This window comes from Brienomyrus brachyistius, chromosome 1 (genome assembly GCF_023856365.1).
Source record: "Brienomyrus brachyistius isolate T26 chromosome 1, BBRACH_0.4, whole genome shotgun sequence".
NCBI classification, from domain to species: Eukaryota; Metazoa; Chordata; class Actinopteri; order Osteoglossiformes; family Mormyridae; genus Brienomyrus; species Brienomyrus brachyistius.
The window spans coordinates 44,089,856-44,111,609 of record NC_064533.1 but is presented as its reverse complement, the minus strand read 5'-3'; the positions used below and the strand labels follow the sequence as shown (position 1 = coordinate 44,111,609).

Sequence of the window (21,754 nt, the reverse complement as noted above, 5' to 3'; positions counted from 1 at the left end):
AGATACTCATAAGAGAGAGCAAAGAGGGAGGGGGAGGGCATACCTGCAGGCATTTGATGCGGGCCAGGAGTGCGGCGCTGTTGCTGCAGTTTTTGCTGCGTGTCGCGTTGATGTAACACTTGACGGCGTCGTGGGGCTGGTTGCAGGACTCATACAGGGTACCCAGGTCCATCCAGGCGGCAGCGTGCCCGTGGTCCAGCTGCACCGCGCAGATGTAGGCCTGCAGGGCGTCCATGGGCTGGTTCTGCTGCTGGTAGAGCACGCTGTGGGGAGGAATTTTAAATTTCCAATCTGCAACAGTTGCTCAACGTGAAACTAATGAAATTCCTCACGCCTTCGTGTGTGTGTGTGTGCGCGGGGGGGGGGTGGCCCTAAAGACTCACCAGCGCTTGATGATCAGATGCCCCACCCCCACCCAAGGCGGGCTCTTACCCTATTGAGCACCACGTGTCAGCACTGGCCTCAGACTTGTCGATGGATTGGCGGTAGGAGATGAAGGCATCCTGGACCTTGCCAATACTGGAATAGCACCTGGGGAGCAGAGTTAGATTGTACACAGGCAGAAGCGGAAAAGAACCTGAAGGATGTAGCTGGGCGGGTTCTTCAATAAGGACACTAGACAGCACGATGCTCTCCTCAAGCAGGAACTGCAGTGTGGAAGTGGAATGGTGCATACGCACACATGCAATAAAAATAGTTTTAGTGAAAGGCCGGCTGCAATGCTGGAGCCCAGCCAGGGCACAGAGGACTAATTCAGCGCTGGCTCCTGTTCAGGCCACACACACACACACACACACACACACACACACACACACACACACACACACACACACACACACACACACACACACACACACACACACACACACACACACAGCACAAGCGAAGACCCCAGGCACCCAAAACAAGACCACCAATTTCTGACCAAAGCAGCCTTTCCTTTGAAGTGTCAAAATGAAAATATGACCAAAGGACACTGATCACCCTGAAAATCTCCCTGAGACACACAGCTAACTCACCTGCCCAGGAAGTACCAGGACTGGCCCGAGTTTGGGTCGGCTTCCAGCGACTTCTGCAGACACTGGATAGCGTAGCTGTCCTTACTGGCTTTGTCTCCAAGCTGCTCCACCGTGTGATGCATCCAGCCTGGTGAGAAACAGGAAGACTGGCATGAGGTTCTGCAGAACGGCGGCAGGCTGCAACCTCCGCATCGACCTTCAGACACGCAGCCTCCAGTGTGAGCTGTGGGAGAGAACATCGGTCCATTGGGGGGGGGGGGGGGGCGAAGGGAGGGAGAGGGGGAGAGAGAGAGAGAAAGAGAGAGAGAGAGAGGGAGGGACGTAGGGAGAGGGAGGGGAAGAGAGAGAAGAAGAGGGAAAGAGAAAGAGGGAGGGAGGGAGGGAGGGGGATGGAGAGAGAGAAGGAGTGAGGGGGAGAGAGAAAGAGCATGAGCTGTGCAGTTACTCCTTCAATGGAGGGGTGGGGGGGCTCTTACAAAGGACCTCAGAGTCTGAAAACCCTCCCACCCCCTGAAACACAGCCAGGTGCTATTTAGGAGGCTGGAATGGCTCGCAGACACACTCCCCAAAAGGCACAAGCATTCAGTTTGTCCACCAGACACCTGCAGAGATCCTGCATTACTGCAATCGCCACGGCAACAAATCGCATCCGACAAATATGATTTACGGCCAGCCAGGGGAGTGGAAGAACAGTCAGGAAGGGCTGTCTGTCTGTCTCTCTCTGCCTGCGTCTGTCTCTCTCTGCCTGCCTGCCTGCCTGCCTGCCTGCCTGCCTGCGTGCGTGCGTGCGTGCGTGCGTGCGTGCGTGCGTGCGTGCGTGCGTGCGTGCGTGCGTGCGTGCGTGCGTGCGTGCGTGCGTGCGTGCGTGCGTGCGTGCGTGTGTGTGTGTGTACACACACTATTGGGGTAAAAGTCAATTATGCACAAACAAAAACCACACACATATCATACCAGAAAAATCAAAGACTTGGGGGAATTTGGCAGCGTTAAGGAAAACGGGAGCTGGGAATGCAGGGAATGCCAGGCAAACGTTCCCACAGCAACAAGCCCATGATGTAATGCGACGCCGACTCCCCCTGTATACCCATCTGTCCCCATAACTGCAGTGAGCGCCCCACTCACAGCCCCCACAGTAAGTGCCCGCCCGCCCCTCTGGCCATGCGCCACACCCCCGCTGGGCACACCCCACACTCACCCAGCTGCTGCAGCGTGGCGGCCTTCACCTGTGCCGAGAGGTTCTCCGTCTGCAGGAGGGTCTCATACGCCTCCTTGGCAGCTCGGTACTTCTTCTGGAGTTAGGAGAACGAGAGCAGAGCATTCATGTTGGGGGGGGGGTGGGGGGGCGGGACGGTGTGATGCACTGCTTTTATAGACGGACACTGGGGGGGTCAAAGAGCCCCTCTGGCAAGTGACGACAGGAAGCTGTTCAGACAGGGGGGGCAGATTGTCAGAGTGGGCCCATCCTTCTTTGCTCGACATGATCCACCAAGGTTACTGTTTCTTCCCCGCCAGCTCTGAGCTCCCTGCAGGTCGTTTCCAAGGCAACACGCTGCCTTCGGGCAACGGTCCGAAGCTGGGCAGCTCTCTCGGAACCGTGCTCCACAGGGTTCCAGGTCCCCCCCCCCCCAAAAATGGAGCATCAGCGCTCAATGTCCCAGCCAGCAAGAATATGGCACCTTCCGAGCAGACAAGAGGGCGAGGACATTATTAAGGGCTCAATCGGGCCAGGAGCGCATTGCCCTGGGGTGCTGATAATGAAGGCAGGTCCCCTGCCGCACAGGCCCACACAGACGCTGGGGGCAGGAATGAGGGGCCTCTCAGCCGGGCCTGCAGCACCCTCAGGGAGGCCGATATCTGCCCCACAGAACAAATCTCCCTCCAGTCTGCGACCAAGGTGTCACCACTTCAGACCCTGAGGCAAGTTAAACCATAGCCGCTGGAACTCGCAAACCCGCCCCAGCCCCTTCATCTGCCGTCCGCAGGTGTACTGCGGCACATCCAGATGACACGTGCTTCTGTTTCATACGTTTTCCCACTGCAGAGAACGTACCAGAACAAACAGCAGGAGAGGCGCTCTGTCAACAACGGAGACGAGTCCGCAGTGTTTAAGGTAACGGTAAGCAGACTTTACACGGTGACTGCACCGACGAGCAGCCCGAGGAACGCAGTGCACAGCTTCACAGGAACGGTGCACCATACAAACGCGCCTGCCGTAAACGAGGAGAACGGGCTCTAGGGAAGCCGTGACCAAGGACGGCACGACGCACTGCGGGGCGTGAGGACGAGGCGATTCCAGAGCGCGGCGAGAGCCCAGTGACAGCGTGCGGATGGCGACCGCCGGCTCAACGGCTATAAGCTCCGGCGCATCCTTCAACAGGAAAGCAGACATGACAGGATGAGAGAGAAAGGCACTTACCTGGATCTCATACAAGTGAGCGATGTGGAACTGAACTGCGAGGAGAGAGGAGACATAGAATCAGCATGCGGCCTGGGCAGCTTTCAGCAAACGACTCGAGTCTGAGCACAGCCACCAATCCCTAGTCTGTGAGGGCCCCTTTCAACCAGAAAAGCGCCTGTTTTTTCCTCCAGACGGGGGAGGAGACTGGCCGGGCTGCCCTCTGTGTCCAGCAGCCGAAATTCCGCTGTTTTCACTCCCGCGGAAGCTGCTGGGGGTTTCCTAGGTAACCGGAGCCTCCGGCACATAAGAGGCGCGAGCGAAATGAAAAATAAATTGAAGCTGTGATACACTGTCCTTCCTCAACTGCCACAAAACAAGCTGCCAACTGCCTGGGAAGGAGGGTTAAGGAAAACCAGCTCTCTACTTTAAATGCATATTGAATTGCATGTGTAATAAGGAATCTTCCAGAACAGAAAGCATTTGAGAGGGTACTTACTTTCAGCTTTGGACAAAGTGCAGGGGTTTGAGTCAATTAAAGCCAGCTGAAAATGCTGTTGGGGGGGCAGAGAAAAGAGGGAGGTTTAATGTCGCAGATTGCAAATGGCACGGCAGCACATCAACCGAGAGAAGGGATATGAATCTGCCTTCTGTACCGAGGCAAACCAGGCAGACAGCTGAGGGAGGGAGAGTTAACACAGACCGAGCCATGGTGCGGTCCATGGGATGTGACCGACACGGATGGCTGAGCGCTCGCAGGTGACAGGCGCCCCTTAGGGTGCCAAGAGGAGGAGTATCAGAAAGAGAGGTGTGTGGGGGGGTCACATGGCAGCAGGGAATTGGCACACGGAGAGACGCAGAGAGGCACGGTGAGAGTGACAAGAAGAGAGAGACAGGGAGAGAGAGAGAGAAACAGGGAGGGAGAGAGAGAAACAGGGAGAGAGAGAGAGAGAGACAGGGAGAGAGAGAGAGAGAGAAACAGGGAGAGAGAGAGAAACAGGGAAACAGGGGGAGAGAGAGCGAGAGAGAGAGAGGGAAACAGAGGGAGAGAGAGAGGGAAACAGAGGGAGAGAGAGAGAGAAACAGGGAGAGAGAAACAGGGAGAGAGAAACAGGGAGAGAGAAACAGGGAGAGAGAGAGAAACAGAGAAGGAAACAGGGAGAGAGAGAGAAACAGAGAAGGAAACAGGGAGAGAGAGAAACAGAGGGGAAAAGAGAGAGAGGGAAAGAGAGAGGGAAAGAGAGAAACACTTTTTTTTTTTACTTTTAACCACCTTTATTAAACAGTGTACAAACAAATCCTAATCACAGCGCGAACAGTAACAGAGAGAGAGGGAGAGGGAAACAGAGAGAGAGAGAGAGAGAGAGAGAGAGAGAGAGAGAGAGAGAGAGAGAGAGAGAGAGAGAGAGAGAGAGAGAGAGAGAGAGAGAGAGAGAGGGGAAGGGAAACAGAGAGAGAGAAACACACACATGTACTTTCAGACGGCGTTCCCAACATAAGCCATCACATGCCCCCCATTCCTGCTGCAGCCAGGTGTGGGATTCGCATTAAAGGACAGAAGCCCCCGGAACACTCTGCCTGCACTGTGTACTACCAGGCTGGATGCATCAGTCTGATTAAAATAAAATAACTTCCTGGCCTTGCAGTCATGACTCACCTGCACAGCCACCCCCATCCCATTATTTAATCATTATCTTTGTTAGAAATGACTTTACCACCTAGAGAGCAGGTCACAACCCCACAGCCTGCCCCCCCCCCCCCATTACTGCAGTGACAGCGATGGTGAGCAATCAGCTTGCAGACAGGTTCAAGGGGCAAACACACAAACTGAGAGAGCATAGACTCACCACACAGCCCCCCCCCCTTCTAGCATAGACTCACCACACAGCCCCCCCCCTTTTAGCATAGACTCGCCACAGCCCCCCCCCCTCTAGCATAGACTCACCACACAGCCCCCCCCCCTTCTAGCATAGACTCGCCACAGCCCCCCCCCCTTCTAGCACAGACTCACCACACAGCCCCCCCCCTTTCTAGCATAGACTCGCCACAGCCCCCCCCCCTTTTAGCACAGACTCACCACACAGCCCCCCCTCCCTTTCTAGCATAGACTCGCCACATGCCCGCACCCCCCCCACCAGCACTGACTACACACTCGCCGCCACACACCCCCCCCCCAGTAGACTCCACTAACTCCCGGCACAGACTCACCACATACCCCTCCCCCTTTTAGCACAGAGTCCACATGCCCCCTCACAACATGCACCTCACGTCAGGGTGGGATTGAGGGTGGGGTCCCTCGGGGACCCCCCCCCCCCCCACTCACCTTTAGGCTTGACTCATAGTCTGTGTTGACTTTGAACATGAGTCCGAGGCGCAGATGGATCTCCTTGGCCCGAGAGAAGCTGGGGTCAATGTACAGCACCTCCTGGAAGGCTTTGATCGCCCTGGAAGCGAGAGAGAGAGAGAGAGAGCGAGATCAGGATGCTGGCTTAGTGAGGGAGGCATGCGGGGTTGGGCCATTACGCAGGGGTCAAACCACCATGCCAAAAAGGATCCGAGATGTGCCAGGTGACACCTGCCGATTCCCCAACCCGACACCCCCCGGCTCACACTGATGGAAAGTGATTTTCACAGGCGGAATAAAAATGGGATGTAAAGCATTACAGCTTCATCAGCGCTGCTGATGAAAATTAACACACTGTTTTGACGGCAACGCAAGTCAACAGCGGGAACAGGGAGGTTCAGGGTGACAGCACCGCTCAGGTGCTTTGGGGGTGGGGGGCGACGGCCCTCTCCAGTGCACAGCCCGATCACCCCAGCACCACCAAAATGGTCAAAGGCTGCAGGAAAGGCACAGCATGAAACACGAATATAGACGTGCAGGTTAACCGCCCTCAGTGGCAGGTTTACACTGCAAACCCCAAACTCAACACCACTAATTATGCATTTTGCTGCTGCGTCAAATATAATCACAAGCAGACGGACAAAATGTACGTATGATTAAACATGCCAAACAAAGCGGTAATTTCACTGAAATCTTCACGTGACGTCATTCAGAGAGAGCAACAAAAGCCGGTGATTTTAATGTCGATATCCCCGTGGAGAATATCGAGAGACAGAGGGTCATGGGACGTGTCATGGGACGTGACACCGAGAGACTGGCGGGGGGTTCATTTGCAGATTGACATTTACGGGGTGACATTTTAACACAGTATCTGCACAGAGAATTCCTCTGCAGCCTCCAAGACCAAGCGACCCGGCGACCCCCCCCCCAGACCAGGCGACACACCCCCCAGAGCTGACGATTATTCCCGAGAAGACAAGTGATGTCTGGATGTCGCCAGTCACAGGCCCCTCATTTGCCTGAAACTGCGTCTATCTTAGACAGCTCTCCGACTAGAACACAGCATTTACGGCAAGTCACCCCAAAGGAATGAAATGGTACTTACCACTGAAATGCATTGTAATGGAAGTAGACCATACCAAGGCCGTACAAAAAGGCAGCATTCTGAAAGACACAAGGCGGGGTGGGGGGCATGTTAGCGACAGAGACACGACAGCACACCTACCAGGGCGCCTTGGGACTCTCGTGGCAATTTTAACGATGGTTTAACGATTTTAACGATGGAATTTTAATTCCTCCAGGACCCTCGGATTTCAGAGAAACATTAATATAATGGCCATGCAGTGGGGACACTGACAGACATCTGGCAAAAACGATGACAAGTGCTACTCGTGGATTTTTTTAAAAGATTAATGGGTTAAAGGCACGGAAAGGTAAGTAAGCAGAGGAAGCACCCCAACTATGGCGAGAGAAGGGCAGCGACGTCACAGGAACCGCAAGGGCACTGCCGCGAGGCTGACCGTAAACTCGCTTTCGCATTTACCTGAAACCAGCACCAGTACGGGGAAGATTTCACTGAGTCCCACCACAACCATTAACCAGCTCCCCATCTCAACCCAGAGACCCTTCTCCAGCAACGACGACACAGAGCCCCACCGGCACTGACAGAGCTCAATCCAGAGCCCTACTGGTGACACGTTGGCCTTCGCAGTGACTCAGACTAAGAAACCGCCAACAGCTCTGAAGGACACGACACCTCCCTGCGTGCGACGCCTCCCCCAAGCAGCTGGGGTTTCCAAGTGCAGTGACGCTGACCCACAGTTTTTCAGGTCTCGCCCACTACCACCAGCGCCCTGACAGAACCGAGGGACGACAGCCGATTCACCAGTGGCCTGCTATCTGCACACATCTGAAAGCGAAACGGCAGCCCCACACTGCGCATGACAGCCAGCAGCACCAAAGGGCAGCTCGTCCACACGCCAGTGGCCGACTCCTGCTCTTCTCATCTGCACATCATCTGCAAGCCAGGGAGACACCCTAGCCCAGCCCAGCCAAGTGACAGCTGAAGGCACACAGAGGGACAGACAAAACTGGAAGCGAAAGTTCAAGCATGTGACAGAGACCCAGAGAGAACATCTGCGTGATGGGTGGGGGGAGGGGCCTGTAGAGGGGAGGAGACCTGTCTGTCCCGCCCGGCCGAGCTCCTGGAATGCGCCTAACATGCCGGACAATACCGCGGTGTCACGCACCCATGTCACCGAGCCTGGGTCAGAACCGCAGGGCTGGTGCTGGGCTTATATCTCAGCCACGTCATTTAAAAGACCTAAAGCAGGTGGAGCCCGCAGCCTCGCAGAGAGAGGGGAGCGCGCAGCCTCGCGGAAGCAAGTGGCCCGTGGCCTCCTTTCCGAATATGCGGCACGTGACTCCGACAGCTCTGACTCGCACATGCTGCCAGAGGATTCATATCGAGGGACGAGCCCAGAGGCCACAGCTGGGCTGCGGACCCCACCAACCAGAGGCCGTCCCCTGCAGCAGCCCTCCCTGCAAGCGCGAAGCCCGTCACACCTATCGGTAGGGAGGTAACAGCCCCGCGCCCCTGCAATCACTGTCCTCCATTCACACTCCGCTCATGTTCCGCTGAGAATAACAGATGGAGGCGTTTCTTCTGTCTGCAGGGTCACCGCCGCCCCGTCATGACAACGCTGATCAGGTCCAGGGACCGTGGCTAAAGCAAGTCACAGTGTGTCAACACGTGCTCGACCCAGTCTGATGAATAAAAGGGGCTTTACCCAAAACACGAGAACGCACACACAGGCATGCAGAGAAACACAGACACACACACACACACACACACAGACAGACACACACACACACACACACACACACACACACACACACACACACACACACACACACACACACACACACACACACACACACACACACACACACACACACACACACACACACACTATATAGACGTTACCCCAAAAGCCACCTCAAGTGGCCCGAAACACCACATCCAGCCCCTAAAGTTCCTCCTTAACCCTCAGGTCTGAACAGGAGACCTCAAATCAGGAGGTGAGTAGTGAGGGGGTTTCCCATACAGAGAGGGGGGCATAACCGATAAAGAGCATGACATCATGACTGTGTCAGCAGGCAGGCCACCAGTAAGCCTCACGACAGGTCAGCAGGTGTGGACTAACCCCGATGGCAGAGGATGTCGCCGCCTTGCAGGACTGCAGAGAATGCGACTGGTGGACAAAGCACCACGTCACTGCACTCTGGCAGCCCGTGTCAATCCCCCCCCTGCCCCCAGAGAGACAGAAGCTATGAGGCTCACCTTCCAGTAGTCCGACTGTAAACTGAAGTACCTCTGGTACGCAGATAATGCTGTAAGGGAGAAAGAGGAAAGGGTTAGGGGCCGCTATGACCGTGGGGAAGAGGGATACAAGGGACTCGCATGTGATGCATCTTTAGTCATATAATAAACAGCAGTGCATAGAACTGACACAGACATACATACGTGTCCTCTCTCAAAAGTATAAAGAACTCTCAGACTAGTGAAAACCAACTGGGCTGTGATTTCTAAATCTTTTCACCGAGTGCAGAAGTCACACTGCCGGAACTACTAATTTGACCAGCTTTCAAAATACCGCGGTATACCATAATACCGCCCAGCCCATACATAATGGCACAGGAGTTTACAGACGGACTAGAAGGGAAGGACCAAAAACACGGACCGTCGAGGGGTCCCCGAGGACTAGGTTGGAAAACACTGTCCTAAACGACCCCCCAAAGCCATGGTGCAGAGATTGGGCTGGGGAGGGACAACCCTCCTCCTACATGAGGGACAGACAAATTCCTGCTATAGGCAAGAAAGTAGCCCCCCCAGACGGCGTTCCTCAACGCCACCCACAAGGCCCGCGACCAGCCTTTCCTCCTCACCCGCATTGACCTGCATTTCCATTTGATATCCCATCTTACAGAGGGAATCCCCTATTCTCCTCCTTAACAGCCCCACGGGAACGGCCTCGCCAATAACACATAATCAGAGCTTAAGGCGCATCAATCCACCCTGGAGACACAGGGCTGGGAAGTCTTAATCCATCACGCGGGGAAACAACCCGGCCAGAACTCCGACTGCAGGACAACAGCACGCTGTCAATGGCAAGACAGCGAAGGGGCTGGAGCCTCTCAGCGCAAAGCAGAGACATCGGTCTGACCCGCGGCTGAAGATAAACACAGACAGCGAATGTCGGAGCCACGGCCGGACGACACAGCGATGGGCTTACCTTTCGGATAATCCTCCAGGAGGAGGCTGAAGTGGCCCAGTTGGCAGAACAGCTCGGGATCGACCTTCCCCTCGGCCTTCAGGATCACAGAGTCGTAGCAGCGAATGGCCTGTGGTAAAGAGGGACAGGAGAGAGGGGTCACATGACACACGTGCTGCCATGTGCTGCCGTGCCGAGGAGAAACGCCAAACGTGACACATCCCCGGGAAGTTCGACACAGGTAATGGACTAATGCAATTAAAAACCAAGTACCCAGCTCCACAAATCAGCCTCTGCACCATCCAGCAACCACCCCGCAGACCCTGCTCTCTGACACAGACTGTCCTACCACATGCGTAGGTTTCCTGGTTCTCAGCTCGAAATAGCATGAACACAGGCACCCTTACTGCAGGACGCATTCAGGGGTCAGCTGACCTCACCAACCAGCACTGTACACGACATGTGAACACCAAGTACAGGCTTAACGTGGGCGGTCACCTTAACATAAAATCATTTCAGATAAACATCCTCCCAGTAATTGTTCGAGGGCTCGTGTTCGTGTGGAGTGCAGAAAAACCTGCCTGATGCCTGTAGATTCTTTAATAGCAGTTTTATGCTCTCATTAATACCAACGGGTTGCATACAAGTCCATATTTTTCAAGGCAAACGGGTGTCTTACACTCGCTGGCGCCAGCCTGCCACGGAACTGGCAGTTACGTCACTGACAATCACTGTAGCATAAACGGTGCAGGAATTATAGTAATAAGCCGCAGCCCCTGCCTCATCCACCCACTCCCCCCCCCCCCCGGAAAGCACACGCGAGTGCTTTAACAAAAAAATAAACAGACTGACTACATGAGAACCACCAAGAGAGGAAATGTCACCACTGCAGGATGAGCTGAAGTGAACAAGCCACCTTCAGGCACCTACTCAGAAGCCCCAGCCTTCTCAATTGTGGGGGGAGGACTAAGTCCAGGGGGCAGCACAGAAAATAAACAGAGAGGGACACGACCTTGTGAGCAACTGACCCAACTTTAAGCCCCTTGTCAGACAGACATGGGCAGGGCTGCTAGGGATTGACTCGTCAGCGCCGAGCTGCTGTGAGAAACCCGCCGCGCTGACGAGTCACTCGCTGGGCAGGTCCACTCATCCACACGCAGCCGACCGGGGATGAACCCACTCTGAGGAGCGGCTCACTAAAAAGCCATTAGTGCGTCACCATGGACCTCCTTGGACACCCCCAGAGCCCACAGCTTTGCTCCTTCCCAGCACAGTGGCATCAGGTGAGCCATTCTTGATTGGCTGTGAGCAGAAACGTGAACCGTCAGGATCTCTGAGGGCTGGGCTGACTTCCTCAGCGTACAAGACCCAGTAGCCAAGACGAAGGGGGCCACAGTTCCGCAGGCAGCTGGATAAAACCGAAGAGGACTGACCGTGGAGGTGGCCGTGGAGAAAGGACTCGCTTCCAGCATCTCATGGCTTGCAGCCTAATTACAATGTGTCGCTTGAAGATCTCGCCATCAGAGAGCTCAGGCACAGAGCTAACAAACTGCTCGGCACGGCGCACGGGTTCAGAGAAGCGACGCTAGTTGGCCAGCTACTCGAGCGGGAATTTTTCCAACCATTACTCATTAGGCTCTGTTTGTATGTTATTAAACGGCCTGATCTTTTGAGATGTTGCCGTCTGACGTCAACTGGGAGGATGGAAGGATTCGCTCAAGTTTTATTTTCAGTCACGTGACAAACAAGGTAATTGAAGATATTTTCTCCAATCACAGCTGCCACGCCACTGGTGCATGGTGGGACAGGGTGGGGGCTCTGCGAGCTCCACTGAGCAAGCTGGCAGGTTATGGACACCGTCTGTTACGCCACAGCGAGATGCGCGAGGCGGACGTGGCTAATTTCATCGCAAACTGCAGGCAAAAGCACGTTTGCTGAAAACAATTCCGACAAAACTCATCCGAACCGGAAGCCCCAAACGGTAGAAAATGAATTACCTGTAATTACCTTTCCAATCCTCACAGTTTAATTAAAACTGGGCTTCATGCTGATGGAAATGACAACACTACAGTATTAAAACACTTAATATCCAAGGGAATAAACATCCACAGATTAATCAATGCCAAATGCAACCAAACAAAAATCCTACAGCACTCCTGCAGGCAGAATCCGACCCTGCAGGACAGAACAGTGTCATAAGCAGCTGGGAAGGGCACAGACCTGTACACCAGTTACCGTGGGGGTCTGCAGTGATCCCACATGCCTCCCCCCAAATAATTCAGCACCTCATACACTTTGCTTACTAAACCAATCACGTGACTCCCCGCTTATTACATAACTAGTTTCACGAGATTCAGATGTTTAATATCAGCTCCCAAATCTTTACGCAAATAACCATGCTTGTGATTTGTGGTCCGCCATCACATGACTGAAAAGAGCCTCTCAGAAACTGCTCCCGCCTCTTGCCGGCCGTCACTCCAGGCGTGGCGTGGGTGGGCATGTCACATGATGGGGGGGGGGGGGGGTTGGGACTTCGATGCGAGGCAGGGCTGCCTTTTCTGATGAAGACACGCAGTAAGTTTACCGTTTACAGCCATACACCCCTCCCCCCCCACCCAACCACCCTGTACCTGACTAACACGTACGTCTGGTGAGCTGCGGAAAAAGAGGAAGCCGCAAAGGAGGCAAATTCAGGCCAATTCAGCAGGGCTTACCTGTTCACTATTTAACACAGTGGTGCACTGAAGGACCAGCCAGACGGGGCAAGAAAGGTCTCCAATCTACAGTCGACACCCTCCACTCAAGCCAACATTCACAGGAGAACATGCATCTTCAGCTCAACTGACATGCGACAGACTCCGCAGCAAACATTTAGGCGGGAGAAACAGCTGCAGATTAGCGGCACGGGAGAACCAAGTAACACAGGCCCACCAACACAACCCCGCCTTCCTCCATCTAACAACTGTGCCGCGCTTTAAGCAACAAGGAAAGCAGACCGCCAGGCGCGCGTCAAAAAGTGAGGGCGGTAAATGGAATCAATTAACTCCCATCCATCCATCTTCCAAGCAGGAAGGCAGTGTCAGATGACAGGGGAATCGTTCACAGGTAAACTCGAAATTCAGAGGGGCTTTCCTGTTCACTATGAAACACAGCGGTGAACAGTCGTGTTCCGCTTGTCTGTCTGTGAGCTAACATGGAGGCGCCCACGGTACAAAGCGCACGGTACAAACTGTGCTTCTAAAATACATACAAGGTCAACAAGTCTATAGTTTTCACATTTCCAGGAGAAACGACCATTTTTAGAAATCAGTCCCAAAAACGAGGAATACAAACTGGACAACAAAGTGCCCCCCGGTGCAGGTAGTGGGAGTAAATGCTGTTGGTGGGGATGCTGATTCCCCAGACCGACGCTCAAATAGAGCAGAAACGGCAGCCGACCGGCTATTCTGCTCTGAATCTGCGAACATGCAAACTAAACAGCAGACGCACAAAGTCCCATCCAGCCATTTAGGTGATCTTAAAACAGCCAAGTAAACACTGAAAGGCAAAGGGGTTTTCTAGGGAATCGCCGGATTCCCGAAGGTGCAGCCTCGTCCAGCTGAATCGGCACTCGCCAAGCTGCGAGCACGACGGAGGATAAACGTGAAATCACACGACGAAGTGTCACACGCAGCACAGCCTGTAGCCACAGCACCTGGGTCACACACTCCGAGGGATGCTGTTTACCAAAGCGGACATTCACGAAACACCAAGACACCGTGTTTAACTATTGGGGGTGGGGGGTGGACGAGCGTCTCAATTTTAAAAACAAAAATCACACTTTGATCGCAGCTGAATACACAATTTGGGCCCCCCACAAAGAGATGCTTTTAATTATAAAAACCTGGTGGCCACAATGTCTCTTATCACGATACGCGCCAATTTATGGAATGAGCACAGCTCTCTCATACAGTCGCATCCAAGCTGTGGTCACCAGAAACCACAACTCACAGAAGTACCGCCTGAACACCATCGGTGGAGCCCAGGACTCGAACTGGGACGACTCGGGAGCAGAGAAAACGGATGTAATAGACCATCAGCTGCTTCCACATTCCTCAGCAGAAGCAGGGCACCCAAACAGTAAGCGGACGGAACTGGAAGGCCCCGCAGAAATCGAGGAATCGCGAGGCAGCCTTTTTCGTGCGCCGGCCGTCGAGGCCCCGAGAGCAAACAGCGCACAAACAGCAGCACGCAGGGTGCGGGGCGATGGAAGGCTGCTGATTGGTGGGAAGAGTCAATCTTTCACATTCCGGGTTAAGTAGCAACCAAAACACTACAACTGTACCAAAACGGTCACCATGCGCTGATATATCCCAAGACTGGAACTGCAACAGAGCACACCTCCCCATCCTAAGCACGCCCCAGCTCACAAGAAGACCCGGCTACAAAGCCGGGGTGAGGAACATCAGGCACCCTGCAGAGGTAAATCACATCGCTCCCGCACAGCCGCTCGAGCTGCTTCACTTACAACCTACGGCTCATTTACAACCTTACTGTCGGGTGTACTTGTCCCACTAGACAGACGCTATGGGAAACGAAACAATCTTTCCAGGAAATCTGAATTATCTGCGGCATGCCAACACACACACGCACCGTGCCCGGCCAGCCATCACCAGACGCAATTCCAATGACCTACTTGCAGCAGTGATCTGTGGACCCCGAATTCAGCACACCATGCCTGTCGTGTGCAAAGCGCACGCTGCCGAAATCATGGAGACATAAATGCATTCAGGGGCCGGGGTGGGAGGGGGGGGCGTGCTTGCCAGGCTGCTCACCCCCTCCCGCAGTTACTGGCCTCATTTCCCCCCCAGGGATGTTCCTATCATCACCAGCAACCACAAATTGCCGGCTCCTCCCCAGACGGGAGCACGATATCACAGGTTTCCTCTTGAAAACACCCGGCACTTAAAGTTCACGAGAATCCCCATGGCGGACACCAAGAGGAAAGCAAATCTGGACAGAACAGCCTTCAGTCCCAGGTTCACAAGTGTGACACTGTGGTGTGTGGGGGGCACAGGGGAGTGACATTCAAACAGTCACGCCATCCATGTACCTCACGCCATCCACCAGCTGGGGGGCCACTTAAAGTAGGATTAACAGGCACATTTTGAAAATGGGGGCCATCTCTAAATTTAGAGGTACACTGACTACCTTTTTACTGCAGACGTTTCAGGCACAGCTGTAAATATCACTTATGGCGAGATTCAAAGTTGATTTACACCCACCAGCACTGATAGCACAGCCTCCCCAGGTCAAAAACAGGCCATTCCTCAGCAAACCACACTGGAGGGCTGTCCATATGCCGCTCAGGGATACGTGTCACCTCAACGAACCAGCGCAAAACAATTTCCGATGAGTCGCATTGTAAAAGGCTGGATCCAAATTCAACCAATATGATAGCATCTCATCTGTATATGCAAGATCAACTTAGGGAAGAAATATCGGAGGCTTGGTATTCAAAGCAAGTGTGATTCTGTGACAAAGACCCCACCGGTCCTGACATGACCGAAGGCCTTGACAGTGAAGGGGTAAAGGAAAAGCAACATTTCAGCAAAATAAACTTTTAAAATTCATATATATAACAGAGTTTGACTATGCATTTTGCAAGACAGCTTGTTAAGGGGGAGCTTACAGCAGTCCACACACAACATGGAAATAGCACTGAATGTGCATTAGACAGCTGGAATTCCAATAAAATTAACTAGAAAAATAGGCACATACACTGTTAGGAAAACAGCTAAAACATGTATTGTAGACTCTGTCCTATAATAATTCATCAGCGGGTTAGTGGGGACAATAGACCGGATGCTGTTTTAATGAGCAAAATGGGTGTCCTGCACAGGTAAGGGGGTGTATTATTAAAAACTACCCATAGCAAGCAAACAAAGCAAATACTGACAGCCACTTTCTTGGCTGCATTGTGCGCAGACACAAGACGCGGGAGAAAAACACAGAGCGACACGTGTCACAGAGCCTCTTACGACGACATCTGGAATACTACAGGATGACAATTACCGAGCAGGGAGTCACAGGGCAAGAGAAAGGCAAACGCATCACCTGCCTAAAACCAACCTTGACGAGGACAACACACCAATAGCATTCTGTTCCAGCACCAATTACATACTATTCCCTCAAACGATAACACACCACACCCAGCTTAGGCAAACAGGCAGCACTTTCCTTATAATAAACAGGATTACGAACTCGGTGACCCTTCAGATTCGCCCCTGACACTGTGCCCTCACGCACACACAGATACATAAACACAAGAATACTCAATGGCAGAATTAAGATAGTCATCTTGGCGGGCCACGATATCTGCTGTTAAAAACCAATGAAGCATTCAGAAGAAACTTGTGGCTTACGATTAATCAGCAACCACACAATGATTTCATAATAAATGTGAGCTACCAGGATTATTAATTAACACAAACTCTACAGCAGGGGTAGCGAACCTGATCCATGGAGAGCTGGTGTGGGTGCGGGTTTTTGGGATGGCCTCTCAATCAGCCAATAACAGTGGATTCCAAGGACTGGAGTTGAGAATCGCTGCTTTATTATTGGCTGATTGAGAGGCCATCCCAAAAACCCGCAACGGCTCTCCATGGATCAGGTTCCCTACCCCTGCTCTACAGCATCCAAGCGAATGTAAGCTGTTCTTAATGTGCTCCAACAAACACAGAGGCAACTACAGTCAAATGGCATGTTAACTGAGGCAAACTCTACCCACACCCGGCTTGTACAATGGATCGAGGGTGATGTCAGCACAACTAACAGGTTGCTGGTGATGCGACCAGTAATGAGCAGTGGGCAGGTTAATGCAGATGTTGTGATGACAGTCAGGTTGATGCAAAGGGCAGCAGTAGTTAAACTTATGCTTATATACAATGGTGATGATGTGGATTCCAGGGGTACCCTGATGCTGGCCGTGTCCACTAACAGGCGGATGCTGATACTGACGGGTCCCACTACATGGAGGCTGGTTCTGACCGTGTCTGCTAACAGGTGGATGTCGATGGTGACCGTGTCTGCTAACAGGTGGATGTTGATGTAGGTGTTGTTGGCCGCGATTTATGTTTAGGAACCGTGGAGCCCAGAAACCCAAAATTCATAAACGCGACACACCCCTAGCTGAAGCCCAGGAGAGGGGGTCAATGCAAGGCAACCTAACAACCTAAACAACCTAACTGCTAGCCGATGGTCGCATTACATAAAGCATGACAAATTACATATCTGGCTGATTTAGCTAGCTCCCCCACCTAGACTCTTTTCTCCTCCTCCCCGTCCCGCCATCTTGGGCCGACTGCAGCAGCCATTACTAGTCAGCTAACTAACTGCGTGCGTTTAAAATGAGACGAAAAAAAAACAAACCGTAGCAACTTGATTTTATAGCGAAATGCCGAGCGGCTGACAGGAGGGAATGAAGGCCGGAGCCGCAGGAGGCACAAGGCGACGCAGGGGCGCGCAGGTCCGGGAGGCGCAGCGGGCTCCACACCACGGCGCTTTCAACGCAGAAGCAACTTATCAAAAATACACATCAACACCTGCAAACACGCAACTATTCAGACTGCTATCTAGGTGAATTAGCTTGCACTAACCAGCCCAGAAGATCACGGCCCCGCGCTCACTCCTTAAGTCGACGTTCAAAAATAAAACTTCCACGTCAAAAGGCAGTTTGCGCCATCATCTTCATCTTAAGTCGATCCGCAGGGCTGCTTTTGGGGAATCGGCGGGGCCTCATGCACCCAGAGCCGTCATTTGTGCAGCGCCTCGCAGCCTCCAAGCTGTCATTGCCTACATGGGCTCCTTGTCTGGCTGCCGATGCGGCTCCCCCTCGAGCAAGCACTCCGCTCGGGTTTATTTTACAGCTCATCGGGAGAACCAAAGTGCACGCTTCGGCGCACAAAACACCAACGATGCCACGACCATTGCAGGGAAACAGACTGATGCCAATGTTGCGAGCCAGCAGCTTGCACAAGGCGATGTAAATGCAGCGGGACCGCTATGCGCACAATCACCCTCCGCCTTCCCCGAAGTGCAGATGGCCGATTTTCTGCACAACTTTACGTTATCCCGATCGCCCAGGTGCAAAGTGTCGCCCCCCTCCCGCACCCGAGGTGTGAAACGCACGGGGCACGACTGTTTGCGGGAGAGAAGCGGCTCCCTGACGTACCTTTAACAGCAAGGCCTTCGTTCTGGCGCCATCTTCATGAAGCCTCTGAAATCCAAATAGAGAGCTGCAAGGCAGAGGGGAGACAGACACAGGCGGCTCGGTGTTAGTCGACGCGCGGTACCGCCGTGCGGCCGCAGGCGCCGGAGCGCGGCCGAAAGCGCGAGAAAAGCGCGTCGCCTGGCGACTCTGACCTGTCCATCCCGCCCAGGCGGTCCCTCTCCTGCGCCGTCAGCCTCGGGAAGTCCTCCTCGGTCTCGCTCGCTTTTCCCGCCGCCATTTTCTTTTCCTCATCACCAGCGGCGCCGAGACTCCGAGCAGAAACGCAGGCGACGGCGGCGAGCGACACTCCGCACGATTTCATGAAAACGCGGCTGGAAAGTGGGCGGGAGACTCCGACGATTCTTTAAAAATCGAGCGTAAAAACAGATACGAGGAAAGTAACTTTCCCCCCCCCTCCAGGATTAATACGTGAAAACAATTGTAAATCCTCTAGGAAAAAGAAGCCTTCCAAATGATTTCCCTTTACATTGTTTTTTGTTTTGTAGAAAATACTTTATGCAGTCAATACCGTGTGATGCATACAGCACTTTTCGCAGGGTGTTTTTTATCAGGATTTATTTGGTAATATCACAAACTTCCCCCAACCACCAGCTCAAAGTTGTTGTAATTGTGTCACACAGGCGAACCCACGCCGCCGTCGTTGGAACGCCCTCTTTTCTCCCACAGCCAATAGTAGCACTCATACATCAACACGTGACTAGCCAGTCTTCAGATTCCTTTCTCCGGGGCTTCGGTTCTCATATAAACTTACTAGGGGGAGGACAAAAAATACACAGTCAACTTTACGCATTTCTAAGACCTGCTGTGATTGGTTGTATTTCTCCATTTATTATGATGTAATTTGGTTTCTATTCACTCATTGGCTAAATGTTAACTCTCATTAACGTAAGTTGGGTGTGAGACATCATGTTAGATTGCTCCCAGATATAAATACACAGTTGCAGCGTCTAATGCCCTATTTTCTTAGCGAACTTGTCAGCTGTCGTGACGTTCAGCTGAGTGTGGTGATTATTAGTGGGAAATTACTGGTTAACATGTATCTACTTTTATCCGACAACAATTGTGTCTTGAAATATTTTTATTAATATATTGCTTGTATTTTGACCACTCAGAAAACAATTGCCTTTCTTCATTAAATTATAATTTGTTTTATTTATTGATGTAGTCAGTTTTATTTTTTTTTTTTTAAAAAGCTTCGACAATCAAAGAAATTCCAAATTGTTCAAATTAACGAATCCCCGTATTTATTAATTTGTTGATTTTTTTTACAGTTGTCATTTTATTAGCGACATGCAACAAATGACATATTAGCATTAAAGTGTAGATGATGTGCAATAAAAATAGTTGTGTGTTTCGCATATTAATAAGTCAATTTTGATAATCGCTTACCTAAATATACATTTTGACGACAGAGAGTCTATCCCGGGAATGAACAGTGCATCATAGACGGAGCGCCATACATCAGTGTGCAATTTAAAATGGCCGATTTACTTGAATAATTCTTACAATGGTTTAAAAAAAAAAAAACAACAAGCGAGCCAGCCCATGTTGAAGCTTGCAAAATTTGAATAGTTTTCTGCCGGTACCTGATGAGCCGCTAGTCCACTCCTATACGAAATGTGTACATGCCATCCCTTTAGTACTTTTTCTATGGACAACGTTTTTGAGTTGCATCTGAAGATAAATGTTACAGGCCTACTCACAACCAAACTGTTACAGAGATATTTCAGACATATTTGTGTGCAGTGATAATTTATGATAGGCTTACTTTGGGAGAAACTGGTCTGCTATGTGACGATACTAACAATATTCCTTTGAAAAATACATATTCCAACAGTTTAGCAAGGACAGACTTTGAGTTGATGACATTTTAGCTTTGTGATGTACACCAGTCAGCCATCGAGGCATGGACTTAAGACCTCTCAAAGTGTCCTGTGGTATCTGGGACTAAGACATTAGCAACAGATCATTTAAGTCCCGTAAGTTGCGAGGTGGAGCCTCCCTGGATCAGACTTGTTTGTCCAGCAGATCCCACAGATGCTCAGTCGGATTGAGATCTGGGGAATTTGCAGACCAAGTTAACACCTGAACTCTTTTTCATGTTCCTCAAATCCTGAACAATGTTTGCGGTGAGGCAGGGTGCATTATCCTGCCGATGGAGACAACTGCTATCTGGGAATATCGTTGCCATGAAGGTGGTCTTGGTCTTTAGCAGTGATTTTGGAGGTTGGAATGTAGCATTAATGTAGCATGAACATGAATACCTAGGCCCAAGAATTCCCAGCTGAACAATGCCCAGAGTGTCACATTGCCTCCACCAATTTGCATTCTTCCCATAGTGCATCCTGGTACCATCTCTTCCCCAGGTAAGTGACACACATGTACCCGACCCCCCACCTGATGTAACAAAATATGTCACACATCAGACCAGGCCACCTTCTTCTATTGCTCCATGGTCCAGTTCTGACAGGTGTTCATTCAGTGGAGGACACTCTCAGTGGTGGACAAGATGCCGCATGGGCATCTCCCATTACAGCTACAGAGGAAGTTGGTTTCTAGTCACCTTTCTAGTCACTGCATGACACTTGGCATCCGTTTTGTCCTCATTCTCAGTACTCCAAGCTAAAACATTTTTTAAAGCGTCACTCTGAAATTTGGTCCGAGAAAAAAAAATACGACTTTATTTTCTTCAGTTATAGAAAAACTAAATTATGCATAATGCGCAATATTTATGAAATAATGCTAGAATTGTGTCACAGGGCAATTATTTTGAACTAAACGTTTTGCTTTTTGCTGTCATTAAAATAGTTATTTTTGATTAGCTTTTCCAGATTAAGTAATGATACAGATGATCTTACATGGGAGCCATATTAAATCAAGCTATTCAAGTACTGATCATGAGTAATATAATAATCTCAGTAGCCTTAACTTTGGCTGTACTTGGTTGCTTGGTCCTTATTTTAAGGCGCATATGGGAATAATTAACGGTAAAGGCTTATTTTGAGCAAACTCCGTTGTGGCGAAGGTTTCAACCACGTGAAGATGATCAGTGCCGCTCGGCTGGTGCCAACTCGCCACTTCAGGACATTGGCTTCCTCCCAGTATTCGCTTTTCCAGTCCTCATCTCCAGCCTAACTAAAATAAAACAACGTAAATCGTACCCTCACAGTTAAATTATATGTTGATGCAAACTATATTTATAGTTTATTCCACGAGCTTTATGCAGACAAAAGGTAAGTTAAAGTTAGTGCAATGTCTCTTAAGCAATTGGTGCGAATGTACATGAGATATTTTTCGAATTTTGCACAGTTCGCTGAAATGTTCTTGTTACTTTTTATTGAGGTGAAATAATCATTTATCTAAATTTGTTAGGTAATAAATTACGCCTGAAAATTACGGTTTATTGAAGACGACTAATTCTTGGTATTACGCTGGTAATGCAGTCCGAAA

General features: G+C 51.4%; 1 protein-coding gene across 1 annotated transcript in view; it reads right to left on the bottom strand.

Moving 5' to 3' along the window:
* LOC125723196 (lysine-specific demethylase 6A-like) overlaps window positions 1-18,951 on the bottom strand; it is a 28,869-nt gene extending 9,918 nt beyond the window's left edge. The window contains 12 exon segments of the mRNA XM_049000000.1: window positions 7-263; window positions 433-531; window positions 1,020-1,146; window positions 2,215-2,308; window positions 3,436-3,470; window positions 3,914-3,968; window positions 5,738-5,858; window positions 6,864-6,922; window positions 9,102-9,151; window positions 10,054-10,162; window positions 18,245-18,308; window positions 18,436-18,951. Of these exon segments, the coding sequence (XP_048855957.1) occupies window positions 7-263; window positions 433-531; window positions 1,020-1,146; window positions 2,215-2,308; window positions 3,436-3,470; window positions 3,914-3,968; window positions 5,738-5,858; window positions 6,864-6,922; window positions 9,102-9,151; window positions 10,054-10,162; window positions 18,245-18,308; window positions 18,436-18,605 (1,240 nt within the window). The 5' untranslated portion in view covers window positions 18,606-18,951.
* Between the last annotated feature and the right edge of the window lie 2,803 nt (window positions 18,952-21,754).